Source organism: Mustela nigripes, chromosome 16, assembly GCF_022355385.1.
Source record: "Mustela nigripes isolate SB6536 chromosome 16, MUSNIG.SB6536, whole genome shotgun sequence".
In the NCBI taxonomy this organism is placed as follows: Eukaryota; Metazoa; Chordata; class Mammalia; order Carnivora; family Mustelidae; genus Mustela; species Mustela nigripes.
Window position 1 is genome coordinate 44,691,345 of NC_081572.1, and position 15,319 is coordinate 44,706,663.

General features: G+C 51.7%; 1 protein-coding gene across 5 annotated transcripts in view; it reads right to left on the reverse strand.

Annotated features, from left to right (window-relative positions):
• SLC43A2 (solute carrier family 43 member 2) overlaps nt 1-15,319 on the reverse strand; it is a 40,219-nt gene that overhangs the window by 20,952 nt on the left and 3,948 nt on the right. For 4 of the 5 annotated variants that reach the window (XM_059379745.1, XM_059379744.1, XM_059379741.1 and 1 more), the window contains exons 3-5: nt 9,078-9,291; nt 7,836-7,891; nt 6,852-6,928 (exon numbers count right to left, since the gene is read on the reverse strand). In XM_059379745.1, coding sequence (XP_059235728.1) covers nt 6,852-6,928; nt 7,836-7,891; nt 9,078-9,291 — 347 coding nt within the window. The remainder of the gene's footprint in view (nt 1-6,851; nt 6,929-7,835; nt 7,892-9,077; nt 9,292-15,319) is intronic. The other variant, XM_059379746.1, reaches the window with a different exon arrangement.

Here is a 15,319-nt window from a genome sequence, read left to right on the forward strand (position 1 = left end):
ATCTGTACAACCTGTATAGGCTGGGATCCATGTACCAGTCTGGACAAGCAGACTCAGCAAAGCTGGGCTATTTCCCAACCCCAAACAACCGGGCAGCTCCAAGTGCACATTGCCAGGAAAAGGTCCTTGTGGTCACCTTTCCGCTCCAATGCTGCAAGAGGTGGGGAGGAGGGACTCCACTCCCAAAACTACCTCGTTCGCCTTCCCAGCAGGGTCCAGCCCTGCTGATGCCTCCACTACACTTTCTGTTCACCCCCAGACGCTGGACGTGTCACATGGTAAAGCAAACTCACAAGGAAAAACACCTTCTGATGGGTGAATTTTTCCCAGGTCAATGGTGATCAGCTGGCTATTTTGGGTTCTTAAGGCACAGGATAGAAACCAAAAGGCAGAACTGGTTCCAGGCATGGGGAATTGTGTTCACCTCTCACCCAGGCTCCCAGAGGGCTGGCTGGGGTGCTGTGGGGATTATCTCCTGATTGTGGAAATGGGTCAGCCAAGCAGAAATACCAAAGTCCCACCACCCCACCCCACCCCCCGCCAGGGCGCATGTGCTTCCTTGCTGTACCCTGAAGCCTTTTCTTCATCTCTTCTCAGTATTTGAAGAAGGCTGTTTATTTTGTTTTCATCAAACTCTGGTCCCAAATCCCATGGGATCATTTCTCCCTCAGATTGAAAGTCAGACTTGAGTGAGTCAAATAGGAAAAGTCCACAGAGAAATTTTTCATTGAGGACCCTGACAACATTTTGTAACCGCTTCTCCAGGAGGTTTCCAGCTCAGAACTCCCTGTCCCACCCACATGGACGGGGGCTGAGATGGGGGGGTGGCGAGTAATGAAGTGGAAAAGATGCGTCCACAATGTTGGCTGCATCTGCTCCCATCTCCAAGCAACCCTAGGCCGTGGATTGCGGGGTGGCGGCCCAAAGACACCGCCTCAGCCACTGGCCGGTGTTTGCACTCCAGCCAATGAAGCGAGTTAAAGGGTTGTACAAACGTTAGACATTGGGCAAACAGACCAAAGTGTGCTGTCCAGATATCCAGCGGGGAAGCTGAGGCTCTCTGCCCCAGGGAGTGCTCTGTTCCCATGGAGTATCACCCTCTTCCTCCAAGGCTGTCTCAAGGCCCAGCTCAGACCCTCTGCTGTGGGCACCTGGGAAGGCCCCTGACTGGCATGCAGCCCATCTGGCGTGGAAGCCAGTCTTGCCCCTCTGAGCCTCCCCTCTAGGGGCAAGGATCACTCACGAGTACAGACCTCTCAGGCTCCACTGGCTATCTCGCCCCACTCTGTGGGGGGAAAAGGCATTCTGCCAACCCAGGGGCCCCCCTCCACCAATGGGGTGATAGCTCACAGCCCCTGGTCACTTTATTTATACCACAGCTCATGCAACACAAACCTCCTTAGAACTCAGAAAGTCCCCAAATTAAGGTTTCCATGGCAACACATTCCCCCAGATTCCCAGGTTATCACATAGTGATTATCCAACGCCCCAAAGAAGTTGTAGGAGATATGATTTAGGGAGCTCCTAAAGGTGACCCTGAAGACTCCTCTGTCCCCCAAATTAGAACATGGGTGGGAGACACAAACACAAAGTGCCATTGTGCGGCTAGCCTGGCGTCTTTGGGAGCCAATCCTGACAGTTCTGCTTTTTAAAGGCCTGGGCTGAATCAGAACGAGATTGGGCTCTGCTCAGCAGAAGTCTCGGCCAGCCCTAAAACATTGCCCAAGAGCTCCAGCTCTGTCCTCGCTGACCTGCTTCTCATTCCCCTTTTGGGGTCTATTTTGGAAAGGAGAGCCCTGAGAGCCCTCCTCTGAGACCCTGTTGGACAGGAGAACACCCACTGAGATCCCCCAGGCCGGGGCAGCAGTGGAGGGGGAACATGACTTAAAAAGTGCTGAGGGAGCTGGCCCATGTACACAGAAGGAGTGGTGGTCAGCAGGAGGTGGGGTGAGGGAGTGGGTGTCAGCCCCTGCTTTCCCGACAGGAGACAGGAATTGAGCAGCTTCTTGGCGCCTCTGGACCAAAGGGTGTAAAGCATCAGATAACATATATTTTAGGTTTTGCAGGCCAGATAATCTCTACAGAACTACCTCACTCTGTCCTGCAGCACAAAGGCAGCCACAGACAATAGTAAATAGTAGGCATAGTTGTGTTCCAATGAAACTTTGTTCACGGGGGCGCCTGGGTGGCTCAGTGGGTTAAGCATCTGCCTTCGGCTCAGATCAGGATCTCAGGGTCCTGGGATCGAGCCCTAGTAGGGCTCCCGGCTCAGCAGGGAGCCTGCTTCTCCCTCTCCCTCTGCCCCCCAACCCTGTTCCTGCTCCCGCGTGTGCGTGCACTCTTTCTCTTTCAAATAAATGGATAAAATCTTTGAAAAACACACAAAAAAACAAAACTTTGTTTATAATCCTCCCCCCACCAACCACAATTGGCAGCCTTTAAGCAGCAGGCGTGAGCACTGGAAGCCGAGTGGGGTAGAAGGGCCCACAGGGACCCCTGGGCCAAGCGCAAACAGACCCATCTGCAGACCCACCTCAGAAACAGCCGCAAGCCCTATCTGACCAAAGGGCGACTTACAACTGGGCACAGGTACCAAAAAAGGAAAATTCCACACATTCCCATACCTCCTCACTCCCCACCTCAACCACAGCCCCCAGCACTGCCTCCTGGCAGACAGTCTCTGCCTCCCTGTCCTGCTGTCCTGCCTGCTGCTCCCCTGCGGTGTGTTCAATAAACTTCTATCTCCTTTGTTCTTCTGCCTTGGGTGAATTCTTTAACCCACTGAGCCACCCAGGCGCCCCTGCCTTGGGTGAATTCTTCCACCACCAGTCCTTCCACCCAGCTGGGTTGCCCCACACCTACCAGTGGTCTGGATTTGGCCTGGGGGCAGCAGTTTGCTCACCCCTGCTCTAAACCCAAGAATGGAGACAAGCCTTAGGAGACAAGCCACCAGGCTCCCTTAAGCAGATCTCTGCTAACCAAACCCTTCAGGTTAACAATCAGATGATCTCACTGTGTATCTTGTGTACCTTTGACTCCCGGTGGGACAGTGAGGAGCTAATGCAAGTGTTCCTATGCAGTGCTTTTGACCTTCACACAGACCTATGAGAGGCTGATGAAAGCAACAGAGCCACAAAAAAAATGCACCAGCACGTACACAGTTTGCTTGCATACAATCTCAAGGGAAGTACAGCCTACCTTAAGCTTATTCATGATCACCCAGAGGCCTAAAAACCCTAGGGTAAGATCCCTTGCTCACCCAGAAAGACAGCAAATTTGTTTTTATAGATCAAAGAGTTCTTACAAAACACTTAAAAAAAAAAACAAAAACACAGACAAAACACACAAAGAAACAATTCACAGAATATAAATGACCACAAAAAAAGAGGTGGAAAGATGCTCTGTCTCACAAACAGAACAATTTTAAAAAATCATGGTTATACCATTTTCACCATATCAGACTGGCTAATATTTAAAAGGCTAAAAACAAGGTCTGGGGAAAGGGTGTGGAGAAAGGGCCACTCTTACCCATGCTGATACAATAGTATTAGGATGGAACCTGTGGGGAAGGCCAGCAATCCCACTTCCAGGAATTTATTTTACGGGAAGGTATGTACAGGGGTGTTCCCTCCAGTAACACCATAAACTGGGAAGACTAGAAACCAACTCAAATGTTCATGAGCAGGAAACTGGTTGAGTAAATTATGGTATATCTATATTATAGAATAACATAGAACTGTTTCATAATGAGGCGGTAGAGGGGCGCCTGGGTGGCTCAGTGGATTAAGCCGCTGCCTTCGGCTCAGGTCATGATCTCAGGGTCCTGGGATCGAGTCTCGCATTGGACTCTCTGCTCAGTGGGGAGCCTACTTCCTTCTCTCTCTCTCTGCCTGCCTCTCCGACTGCTTGTGATCTCTCTGTCAAATAAATAAATAAAATCTTAAAAAAAAAAAAATAATAAGGTAGATTTCTAGGTACCGGCAGAAAAACCTGTGAAAAGAACTAAATGAAAAAGGCAAACTGATAACAGCCTGTTTTTAAAAAAAAGGACAACATTGGTATATGCAGATTTACATTCTAAATTGCTGAAGGTGTGCTTATAGAATTTTACAACCTATACTTTCTATTTCTAAAATATTGACTTCTGAAAATAAAAACATTTTTGTCTATGATCATAAAAAAGGAATCCAGAAATCGAATTGTTATAGGCCTACTAGCCTCCTCTAAATGTTCCTTGAAAATTATAAGCTCATTCTTTTTTTCTTTTTTTCTTTTATAAGTAGTCTCCATACCCAACGTGGGGCTTGAACGCACAAACAGGAGATCAAGAGTCATAAGCAAGCGGGGGAGGGGCAGGGGGAGGGGAGACAAACGGACTCCAGGCTGAGTGTGGAGACTGACATAGAGTTCGATCCCAGGACCCTGAGATCATGACCTGAGCCAAAATCAAGAGCCAGACACTCAACAGACTGAGCCACCCAGGTACCCCCTGCCAAAGGCTTTCTTAAAGGTGATTCATGGTGTGGTGGTTTTAACCCACTTGTCTTCTACTTTATTACAGTAAAACATCTTTCTTCATCTCAGAGCATAAACTCCTGACATTCAAGGCCCGTCTCTTTTATCCCCAATTTTATCCCTAAATTCTGCCATAATATAGGCACAGCATAACCAAAATAATGGGAATGATGCCAGGTTTTTAATTTTCATCTTGATGAAAGAGCTGGTCATTTTCATGCTGTTAAAGAACAAACAGAACCATGACTTTTGTTTCACAATTTACACAACTTAGTGGGATTTGTGTACTTTGGATAGTTCTGAAATATTTCTAACTGTTTCGACATCTGTTTTCCCCCAGGAATTTGAGAAGGAGGGGGATACATCCATTTAAAAAAGAAATCTACCTGGTTAAGAAAATAGAAGTAACACACCAAAAAGTACAAAGTCAATCTCCCTCATATCATAGAGGACAAGGCCGCCAGAGTTCCTAGAGATGCAAGTGTCACTCACAGCCCTGTGTCATGCACACCTGCGTGTCACCTACGTCCAAAGTATACCACATACACAGCCCCCCTGTGCCTTTCACACCTAACACAGAGTTTTCTGAACTTTCCATTTCCGTGGGCTCCCACCAGACAGTCATCCCTTCCCACCGGGACAAAGTTAACCAGGCAAAGCACACGAAGGGGCAAAAGAAGAGGCGCTGGGCCAGGCCCAGGCTTACAGCCTGCAGGCAAGGGGTCACACAGATGCCAGCACCTCTCTGAGCTCCTTCCAAGAAGACCGCATCCCCAGGGCTCCCTCAAAGCCAAATAAACGCCCCTCAACAGCAGGACTCCTGACTCTTAATGGAAAGGGTCATCAGAAACCAGAGGCCCGGGGCGCCTGGGTGGCTCAGTGGGTTAAAGCCTCTGCCTTCAAGCTCATCTCCGGTCGTCGTCCAAGGGTCCTGGGATCGAACCCCGCATTGGGCTCTCTGCTCCGCGGGGAGCCTGCTTCCTCCTCTCTCTCTGTCTGCCTCTCTGCCTACCTGTGATCTCTGTCTGTCAAATAAATAAATAAAATCTTTAAAAAAAAAAAAGAAAAAGAAACCAGAGGCCCCTGCAAATCGGAATGGCAGGTACCATGTCATAAAAATGTTTGTCACAGAGAACCTGAGGCAAGCCAGACTTTCCTGTCAGACAGAAATCTCTCTGAAGAGATTTCTCACTTCTTTCTCACTGGCCAGCTCTGAAGGGCCAGCCTGTAGAGAGCTCCCTTCTTCCTCCTAGGGAAGACATGTTTGGCCTTCTTTGACTGACTTTCTTCTAACAACCTCTCCCACCTCACAAAGAAGCACGTTCTGTGGTATTCTGCTGCTACAGATAAGGTGGCACACTGGGGTGCCTGGGGGGCTCAGTTGTTAAGTGGCTGCCTTCATGTCAGGTCTGGGATCGAATCCCACGTCTGGCTCCTTGCTCTACGGGAAGCCTGCTTCTCCCTCTCCCACTCCACTTCCTTGTGTTCCCTCTCTCTCTCTCTTTTTTTAAGATTTTATTTATTTATTTGACATACAGAGACCACAAGTAGGCAGAAAGGCAGGGAGGGAGAGAGGGAGGAAGCAGGCTCCCCGCAGAGCAGAAAGCCTGACGTGGGGCTCGATCCTAGGACCCTGAGACCATGAACTGAGCTGAAGGCAGAGGCATTAACTCACTGAGCCACCCAGGCGCCCCTTGTGTTCCCTCTCTTGCTATCTCTCTCTCTGTTAAATAAGTAAAATCTTTAAAAAAAAGAAATAGAAAAAGAAAAAGACAGGGGGGCACTCAAGCATCCCAAGAAAACATCTCTCTCCCTAGGGTGGCAGCTCTCTATACCCTGGCATTCAGTAAACCATGACAAGTGGCAGCCATGTACACCCTTGAATTTTTCATTCCATTCTGGACAAAGGCAATGGTTCAGGGTGGGGAGATTTCAAGGGAGGGTTGTTTTTAGGTGGCACTGTTAACCAGAGCCGCCATGGGAAATGAGAGAAAAGAAAGTGGATGGCAGCTCTTTTCTCTCTACTCCTGTCTTCTCTGGGCATGTGGCTAGTGAGCTGGCTTCCTCAGTATGTAAGCCAAGGTCAGCAGGCAAGGGATGGGCCTGCTCCAAGAGCCAAGTTCTGCTGCCTTCAGGCCTACCTAGAGAACCTCCGCAGCGTAGGAGGTCATAACTGGCTTTGCTGCCAGGCCACTTCATCCCCAGCAGTCCTCTCCTGCTTGGGATGTCCAGGCACAATAGGCAGATGGAACGTAAGGAAACTGAAGCCAACAAAAGCTGCCTCAAACTCACAGAGCAAGGACCGAACGAGAGATCTTTAAAAAATCAATACTTACTGTTAATGAAGTGAAAGTCATGCACATCCCACCAAAGCCATTCAGAGCCAGGGAAACGAAGATGAGCACAGAGAGGGCTGTAAGGAAATGGAAAGCTCATCATCGGGGAACCACAGCTGAGCTTCCGGAAGGCGAGGGCCTGGCCCAGTGCCTTGCAGGGAGCAAGCGGAATGGATGACAAGCCATCTGGGGTTAGTGATGGACACCTGGGGAGCTGGAACAGCCTCTTCTTCACCACCCTCCTCTTGCCTATTTTACAGAGCCTGGGTTCCTGTGGAAGGTGTAGCCCCATCCCCCTTCTCCACTAACCTTAGTAGCAAGCCACAGGCCTAAAGAAGCTGCTTTCTCCAAAAACAAAAATACAGGTGCTCAAAAATTAGTGGATGAGCCTGGCCAAGATTTTGGCAAACCTCAAGTGCTATTTTGGTGTTTGTTCTGAATGTCCTTGAAGCAATGACTCTACCTGAACAGGGCTGGGGACCAGCTGGATTCGAAGCCATCATTTTTTTTCTTTTTAAGTAAGCGCTACGCCTAACGTGGGGCTCGAACTCATGACCCGAGATCAAGGGTTGCATGCTCTTTCAACTGAGCCAGCCAGGTGCCCCAACTTCTAATCCATCTTTATAGTGCTGGCCTGGGCTGCCTCAGGGGACTCAGCTCCCAAGTTATGCACACATCCCTCAGCTGGCCTGGTTCTAGAACTCAGGTTGGCATCAGAGAGGGCATCGGGGCCTGGCCTAGCTTGGTGATGGGATGGGAGTATTGCACACCCCAGGAGCTTCTCTCAGACGTCTGTCTGGAGTGACCACTGTCTTACTCAGTCCCCCATTTAAGACAAGTGACAGGGTGAAGGCTAACAGGCATCCCCCCTGACTTGAGCAGTGAGCCCCAGGCCTGGCATGGCTACAGCAAGCAGGTCTGAGAGCACCTCTGGGCACTCTCTCCCCAGTTCCTGCCCAAAGGGTAGAGGAAAAGCATACTCACAGTTCGGGTTACTTGCTCCATAGGCAATCAGCAAGCAGGAGACAGCAAAGCAGGCACTAAAAACAAGGAGAAACAGTACATTATTTATTATTACTGTTGTTATTAATGGTATTCTTAGGAAGTACTTATTATGGGTCAGATGCTTCCAGATAATTCACATACATTCTCTCGTTTAATTTAACAGTTCTGAGGAGTACAATCGGCTCCATTTTACTGATGAAGAAAATAAAACCAAGAAAGAAAAAACCAGGGATGCCTGGGTGGCTCAGTTGGTTGAGCTGCTGCCTTCGGCTCAGGTCATGATCCCAGGGTCCTAGGATCAACTCCTGCATCGGGCTCCTTGCTCAGTGGGGAGCCTGATTCTCTCTCTGCCTCTGCCTGCCGCTCTGCCTGCTGTGTTCTCTCTCTCTCTCTCTCTCTCTCTCTCTCTCTCTCTCTCTGACAAATAAAAAAAAAAAAAAAAACATAAAAAAAAAAAAAAAAAAAAGAAAGAAAGAAAGAACAAACCACACATTCTCACAAAGTCTCATAGCCAGCAGCTGTCTAAGCTAGAATTCAGGGCCCAAAGGCAGATCTGATGAACACCACACTACACTATCCCCTCCCATCCTCAGACTGGAGAGGCCAGGGTTTGGAAGTGAGTGGGCATGACCCGTTCCCCAGGTTCCTACGCCCACTCTGCAGAGGAGTGGCAGTACCCCACCAAGCATGAGGGAGCTGAGCGGCAGCTTCTGAATCCTGTCTGCTTAGCTCCAACCTGGGGACCAAGGCCTCTTATGCTCCAAAGAATGAATGAGACTGATCCTCCACCCTTTCCCTTTGAGGTCACAGAGCTCACCCATTGCAAACTACAGCCCTGCAGATGATCATTTCCAGCGGCACTGGTTATGGGAGGGCTGCGGGCTGAGAGGACCCACTGCTTGGCGGACTAACCCTGAGTCTGGCCGACGAGCTTTATAGGCCAGGGGCATGCACCTCAGGAAGTGCAAACCAGTGTTCTTAAGGACAAGCAACCAAGAGCCTTCCCAAGCAGGCCCCAGGGCCCCGAGCCTTTCTTATGCAATACTAGCACACAGCAAGGACCACAGGACCTACTGATTTGGTGGCAGAATGGAGAGAAAACCCACTCTGGGTGGGCATTTAGGGAGCTGACAGTGCGGCTGACAGCAGGGACCAGGATTCTCCACAGTGGGGATCTCAGCCCAGGAGTCCCACCTGCCCAACCCCAGCCCCTGCACTGACCTGCCCAGCAGCCTGAGCTTCCTTGGGCCATATTTGTCCATGACGATGCCTAGAGGCAGGGTGATGGCACTGAGCAGGAAGGAGCCTACGGTGAACGCCAAGTTGAGCATCTCATCCTGGGCCTGGCAGCTAAGCCAGCCATTCATCCAGCTGATATCCTCGGATTCCTGCTCCGGCTCTGCTGTGCCCCCCACTGTGCCATTGGTGGCAATATCTGTATGTGTAGAGGTGTAGAGAGAGGGAAACTTGATCACAGGGTTGAGGCAGGGATTCCCAAAGATCAGAGGGGCAGCTGCACTTTCAGACCCCACTGGAAATGTTAGGTCTGGCTCTGGCTATCCTGGGCTGGCTCTGGCTACCCCAGGCAGGCTTGACTGACTGTGCATCTGGCCCCAGCCCCTTGGAGCAGTAAAGCAGAGGCTCTTATCTTTTGTAAAGGTCGCAAATCTTCTGGAGACTCCAATAAAGGAGTCTATGCTCCTCCGAAAATGCACACAAAGGCTTGCCCACAGTTTCAGGGGTTTCCCGTGTCCCTTGAGGCACACATGAGCCCCAGCTTGAGATTCCCATTTGAGAGTAACCTATATCAGAGAAGACTAAGACTTAGGACCCAGCCTAGGCTGTGGGGCCACGGGCCGGCTGGAAATCTCAGCAGCTCTGTCCGTGGAAATAGGCTTCAGCCAGTCTATCAGGGCTCCACCCTAGACCACCTGAGAGGGACAAGCTGCTGGGATCACTGCAATGCCCTGGTTCTCCTCGGTCAACCAAGGCGAAGAGCAGAACCCCTTGGAGAAGCTTTTTTTTTTTTTTTTTTTAATTAATAGTCCTAAGTCATTAACTTTCACTTGTTAAGGTCCACCTTTCTTACTTTCCCTGCTGGGATCATGTTTTGCTGTCCCCTGAGGCCACACCTGTGCTACCTGCAGTCTCGGCCCTAATCGCCCCTCCAAAGTCCACCCAGCCCCAAGAGGGTGAGACATAGGGAGGAAGAAGTGCTGTGGCAGCTGCAGGCGGGAGGGTGGAGCACAAGCCGGAAGGCGGCAGGGGAAGCTTCTCCTCTCAGGGGCCCAGCTAGTTAAAGATGCTGACTAATCCTTCCAGAGAGGAGCAGCCTCTGATTAGATGCGAGGTCACACTGGGAGAGGCGAGGAAACACCTCTCTACTGATAACTGCCCCCTTCCCGATTGTGGCCCTCTGGCGCCAGGGCCGTAAAGCTGAGGTCGGCAAAGGCCTGCCCAGGCCTCCCAGGGCTGCCCCAAGGTCATGGAGAAGGATGCACTTAGGATGAATCATGCTATGTATGCCAGCCTCTCACCTACAGCCCCTGCGGGGGGCACATCGATTGAGGGGGAGGGGCCAGAATCTGGCCTCTGGGTTTCAATTTTGGTACCTCTACTTCCTACTTGGATAACCTTGGAAAAATGACTTAATATCATTCTACCTGTTTCTTTATTTGCAAAATGGTACAATACGGTAGTTGTATCTACCTTTTAGAGTCAGGGGGAAGATACATGAGGAACTCCGAACAACACTCTAGAGCTTACATGGACCTAGAAAGTGCTCGATAAACAACAGCTATGAGCTGCTATTATTATCACTATTATGGGAGGCCTGGGATGGTGTAACTGGCCAGCAGTGGAGCTGGACAAAGGCACTGGGCGCGGGCTCCCACAACGGTGTGTGTGTACCATGACTTTGTGTCTCATCTCCCATTGGGCTGGCGGCCCACGTCTCCAGCACCTCACCCAGGTCCTGGGGTGCAGCAGGTGTTTACCAAATGAATGAAAATGATGGGAGTACTGCAGTCGGATCACCGCGGCCAAGAGGATACAGACAAAAGAAAGGAAACAGGAAGTATGAAACCAAGGAGAAGACAGAGGGGATTTAAGGAGATGAAAAGCACAAGGTCAACCTTCTGAAACCACAGAAATGAAACCTAACAAGCCAGATTCTCTCCCCACCGCCAAACCCTGCCCCTCTGTCTCCTCAGAGAGGCCCCACTACGCTGACAGCACAAACACAGACCAGCAGGATCATCGGAGTCTATGAGCATCCAGGTCAGAAGCCCCACATGCATTGCCCTAGCCGGGACCCGGAGCTGCTCGTCCACAGAGGCATAGCTTCTGCAAAGGCGGTGCTGCCTCCGAGGCCGGCGCTGGTTTCAGTGGACGGCTCGTGGCCAGCAGCAACAGGAACTGCACGTGAAGTGGGAGGACAGGGCCTCCACACCGCAACAGCCATTTCCCGGTTGGTGTGCAGATACGAGCAAAGCAGCATACAGCCGTCAGAGGGAACAACGAGTGGAGAAGGCGCCGCGGGGTCTGGGATCACTGGCTTGCGAACCCTGACTGGCCGCTCGGGGTCTGGGACCACACTAAAGAACATAGGAGAACTCAGGGCTTGGAGGACTCTGGGTCTGCGGCTGCAAGCAGAGACAACCAGAGCTAGACAGGTAGCCAATGGAGCCAGGAAGCACTGTCTCTGAGTAGAGGCCCCAGGGTGCCTGCCCCCGGTTTTCCCAGAGCTGGACCCATAAACCCAAGACTGTACTTGCCACAAGAGAGAAGATAAATCCCAAGGCAATGTACTCAAGGCAGTCTCCCTGCTTTGCTGTAAGTGGGGATGGTGGTGGAAACATCTTGAATTTAGAAAGAACTAGACAGGGGAGCTCCTAAGGAGAGAGGCAGGAATGGAGGGAAGGGTATCTGTCTCCATCTTTTTTTTCCCCCTAAAGACTTTATTTATTTATTTGACAGACAAAAAGAGAGAACGCAAAAGCAGGGGGAGCAGCAGAGGCAGAAGCAGGCTCCCCACTGAGCAGGGAGCCCAATGCAGGGCTCCACCCCAAAGCCCTGGGATCATGACCTGAGCCAAAGGCAAATGCTCAACCTACTGAGCCACCCAGGCACCCCTGTCCCCCATCTTTCATCCTGGAGCCACTACACACAGGAAAAGAGACTTACACATTTTGGGCCACCAGCTTTAACTCTTTTTTTTTTTTTTTTTTTTTTTTAATTTTATTTGTCAGATAGGGCGAGCACAAGCCGGGGGAGCAGCAGACAGAGGGAGAAACAGGTTCCCCACTCCCAGCAACCCCTCAATGAGCAAGAAGCCCTAAGCAGGACTCGGTCCCAGGACCCTGAGCCAAATGAAGGCGGACGTTCAGCGGACTGAGCCACCCAGGCATCTCCAGCTCTCTCTCTTTAAAAAAAAATCCCTGCCAACTGGGCTGCCTGACCCTTGCACTCCTGCCTCTAGGCAGTGATGTTCAGCAACAGATAAGCCCAGGATAGGGAGTCTCAGTGGCCTCTCTTGTCTGCCCGTGAAGCAATGCAAGAGAGTCCCTTGCTCCCAGAGGAGACTAAGTCTTTGGTGAGCCCAGCTTTGTGGGCAGTAAACAGCCCACATGAATAATCAGAGATCCGACAGATGCCCAAACACAGCCACGCCCAGGCTGTTCCGCTCCCTCTGCTCCCACCTGGGCCACTGTGGGCCAGAAGAGACACAAACAGATAAGCACTAAAGAAGTGTCAAGCCCCAGGGTGCCCCTCCGCTCCCAGCCTAGCCTGTTCCCACACCTAACCTGCACCTGTTTATCAAACAGATGCCTCTCAGTTGGGCGGCCAGAGTGACCTGGCCCAGTCCAGCCGGGGAAGGTGAACTAAGAGGACAGGCAAGGAATTGGTGTGGCCAGAGTGTGCCGAATCACTGTGAGGCTGCTGAGGGGCTGGGAAGAGAGAACAATGCCTGCACTGTTCAGCCCTCCTTGCAGCAGACTAACACACAATCCGTACACTGAAAGCAGGGGACAAAAGGGGGTGCTATGACCCCACTTGGGCTCCCCTGGCATCCCTGGGTCAAGGAGGGGGTTCCCCCCACCCCAGAGAAACAAAGGGAACGGCTACATGATGCTTAAAGGAACAAGGAGGCACTGGGCTGGAGGCTCCTCGAATTCCTAAGCAGGCCCCTTTTCTGACTGCTTACTGCCTGCCCCCACACCCGGGATGCAGGCCCCTGGACCTCCCTGATGATGGTCCCTGCCCCAGGATCTCCTGTCTCTTTCCTAAATCCTTAGTCTATCCGGCAACAGGAAGCAGTATCTCAGTCCAACAGGGGGATGTAGATGAGAGGTCAGCCTCAGATGCAGAGCAAACACAAGGCAGGACACAGACAGTCAGAGGGCCATCCTGGGTAGGCCAGAGCCTAGCCTCTACTTGTGGCTGTGTGTGCTGGCCACTTATTCTGTGGCCTTCGTTCCATGTCGCTTAGTGCTCTCTCTCCCCGCCCACCTTCCACAACAGGACACCGGAGGCTTTGGAGCAGCCATGGTGCTTGTCTGACATCTCATAGACAGCAACTTTTGGAGAAGCTGGACCTGAGTCCAGGCTGCTGGCCCTCAGAGTTCCTGGTTTTAGCCTTTAGGCTCTGCTGATGCTGTACTACCTGGGTCCAAGGCTTTCCAAGAGAATATGCTGAAGGGACAGAGACAGCACAGACAGCCCCAGGTGGCCCTTAAGGACACCCAGTGTGAAGGGGACTGACCCCAAGTTTCTCCCTGAGAGTCAGCCCAAGCTGGACAGAATCTTAATGCAACACCACGAAGACAGGTGGGGCCCAGGGATGTGGGAGAGGGAAAGTGGGTCATGAAATGGGACGAAGAAAGGCAGGGTTGAGAGGAAAGGCTGAGGGCTCCAGCTCCTTTCTCTGACACATTGTGAGGCCACGGATGCCAGCATTCAGACCTTCTCATCCATTGCTACAGAATGTTTGTTTTTTTAAATCCCAAATAAAGTGGGGTGGAAAGGGGAGTAGGGCGAGCGCGGGGAGTGGAAACAGTCACATTCATAGCAATACAAGTCAAAGGGTGGGCTTTCAAAAGCTATTAAAAGCCAGCAGTCTAGAGGCACCTGGGTAGCTCAGTGGGTTGCCTCAGCCTTTGACTCTGGTCATGATCCCAGGGTTCTGGGATCGAGCCCCGCATCAAGCTCTCTGTTCAGCAGGGAGAGCCTGCTTCCTCCTCTCTCTGCCTGCCTCTCTGCCTACCTGTGATCCCTGTCAAATAAATAAATAAAATCTTAAAAAAAAAAAAAAAAAAGCCAGCAGCCTTTGCGCAAGGAGGAGACCATTAAAAGAGAGCCTCCAAGCAGCAGGGAAGGTCTCCTGTCAACCTCTGCCACCTCAGCCCACCTGCGGGGCCCCAGGCCCATCTCTGCTTCCCTAGTGGACGGCGGCCCCTCTGCCCTCTCAGGGCCCAGGGGACCAGCTTCCTGCTTTGTTTCATGAGGGGTACAGCTCCGCTGCCACCACGGGCAGCGAGACTGCAGTGGTGAAGGGAACAGAACTCGGGTCTGCCTTGGTGTCCACGAATGAGCTAGACCATGACTTCCTTGGGCAGAGACCGCAACTCCCACCCACGCCCCATGCCCAGTTTGTGGCAATACTGCAACAATTCCTAAGAGTCTAACAGGTGAATCTGATTGTCGCCCTCCTCTGCCCCTGTCACTTCTTCCTGCCTTGAGAATAAAATAGTCCAACTTCCCCACGTGGCCTCCTAGGCCATGTGGGCCCTAGCCACCTCCCACTTCTTCTTGCCCCCCTCCCCTCCCGACTCACCCCTCATTGCCCTCCCCGCTTCCCCCTAAACCTCAGAGAGGCCCTCCCACCCAAGTCGAACTGGATCCCCACTGCTGTTCTCCTTCCTGGCCCCCTGCTCTCACTGCAGTCTGGACCTCCTCTTGGAAGCATATGGTCTGTGGGTTTGATGCTGGTGAACTACAGACTCCCTGAGGGCCAGGACTGCTCTACACCCCCCAGCACAACACCTCAATGCTTACTGGACATGTGGGTTAGATGAAGAGGAGATTAACAGCCCCCTGACCTGACCCTGTCCAAGCAGGCCATCAGATGACAGAGAAAATGAAGAAAGAGGTCAAGAGCGGGGAGGTATGGCAGTCATCCTGAGGCCAAAAGGACACGCGTCTGGGAAAGCCCTGGACTTCCTGGGCTAGGAAGCCAGACAGCAGCCCAGCCACACCAGGGGGGCTGGGGAGGCAAAGCCCAAATGCTGGGCACAGGTCCTTAACAATCTCATATGGTGAGAGAGGCAAAAAGATCTGAGAGGCAGCAGAGAAACAGGCTCACTCCTTCTCCCAACTCACCACACTGCAACCCAACACCATGTGTCCGGGGCCAGATTCTGGCTGGCGTCCCAAGAATGAGTTCTGAGAACGTTTCAACAGGT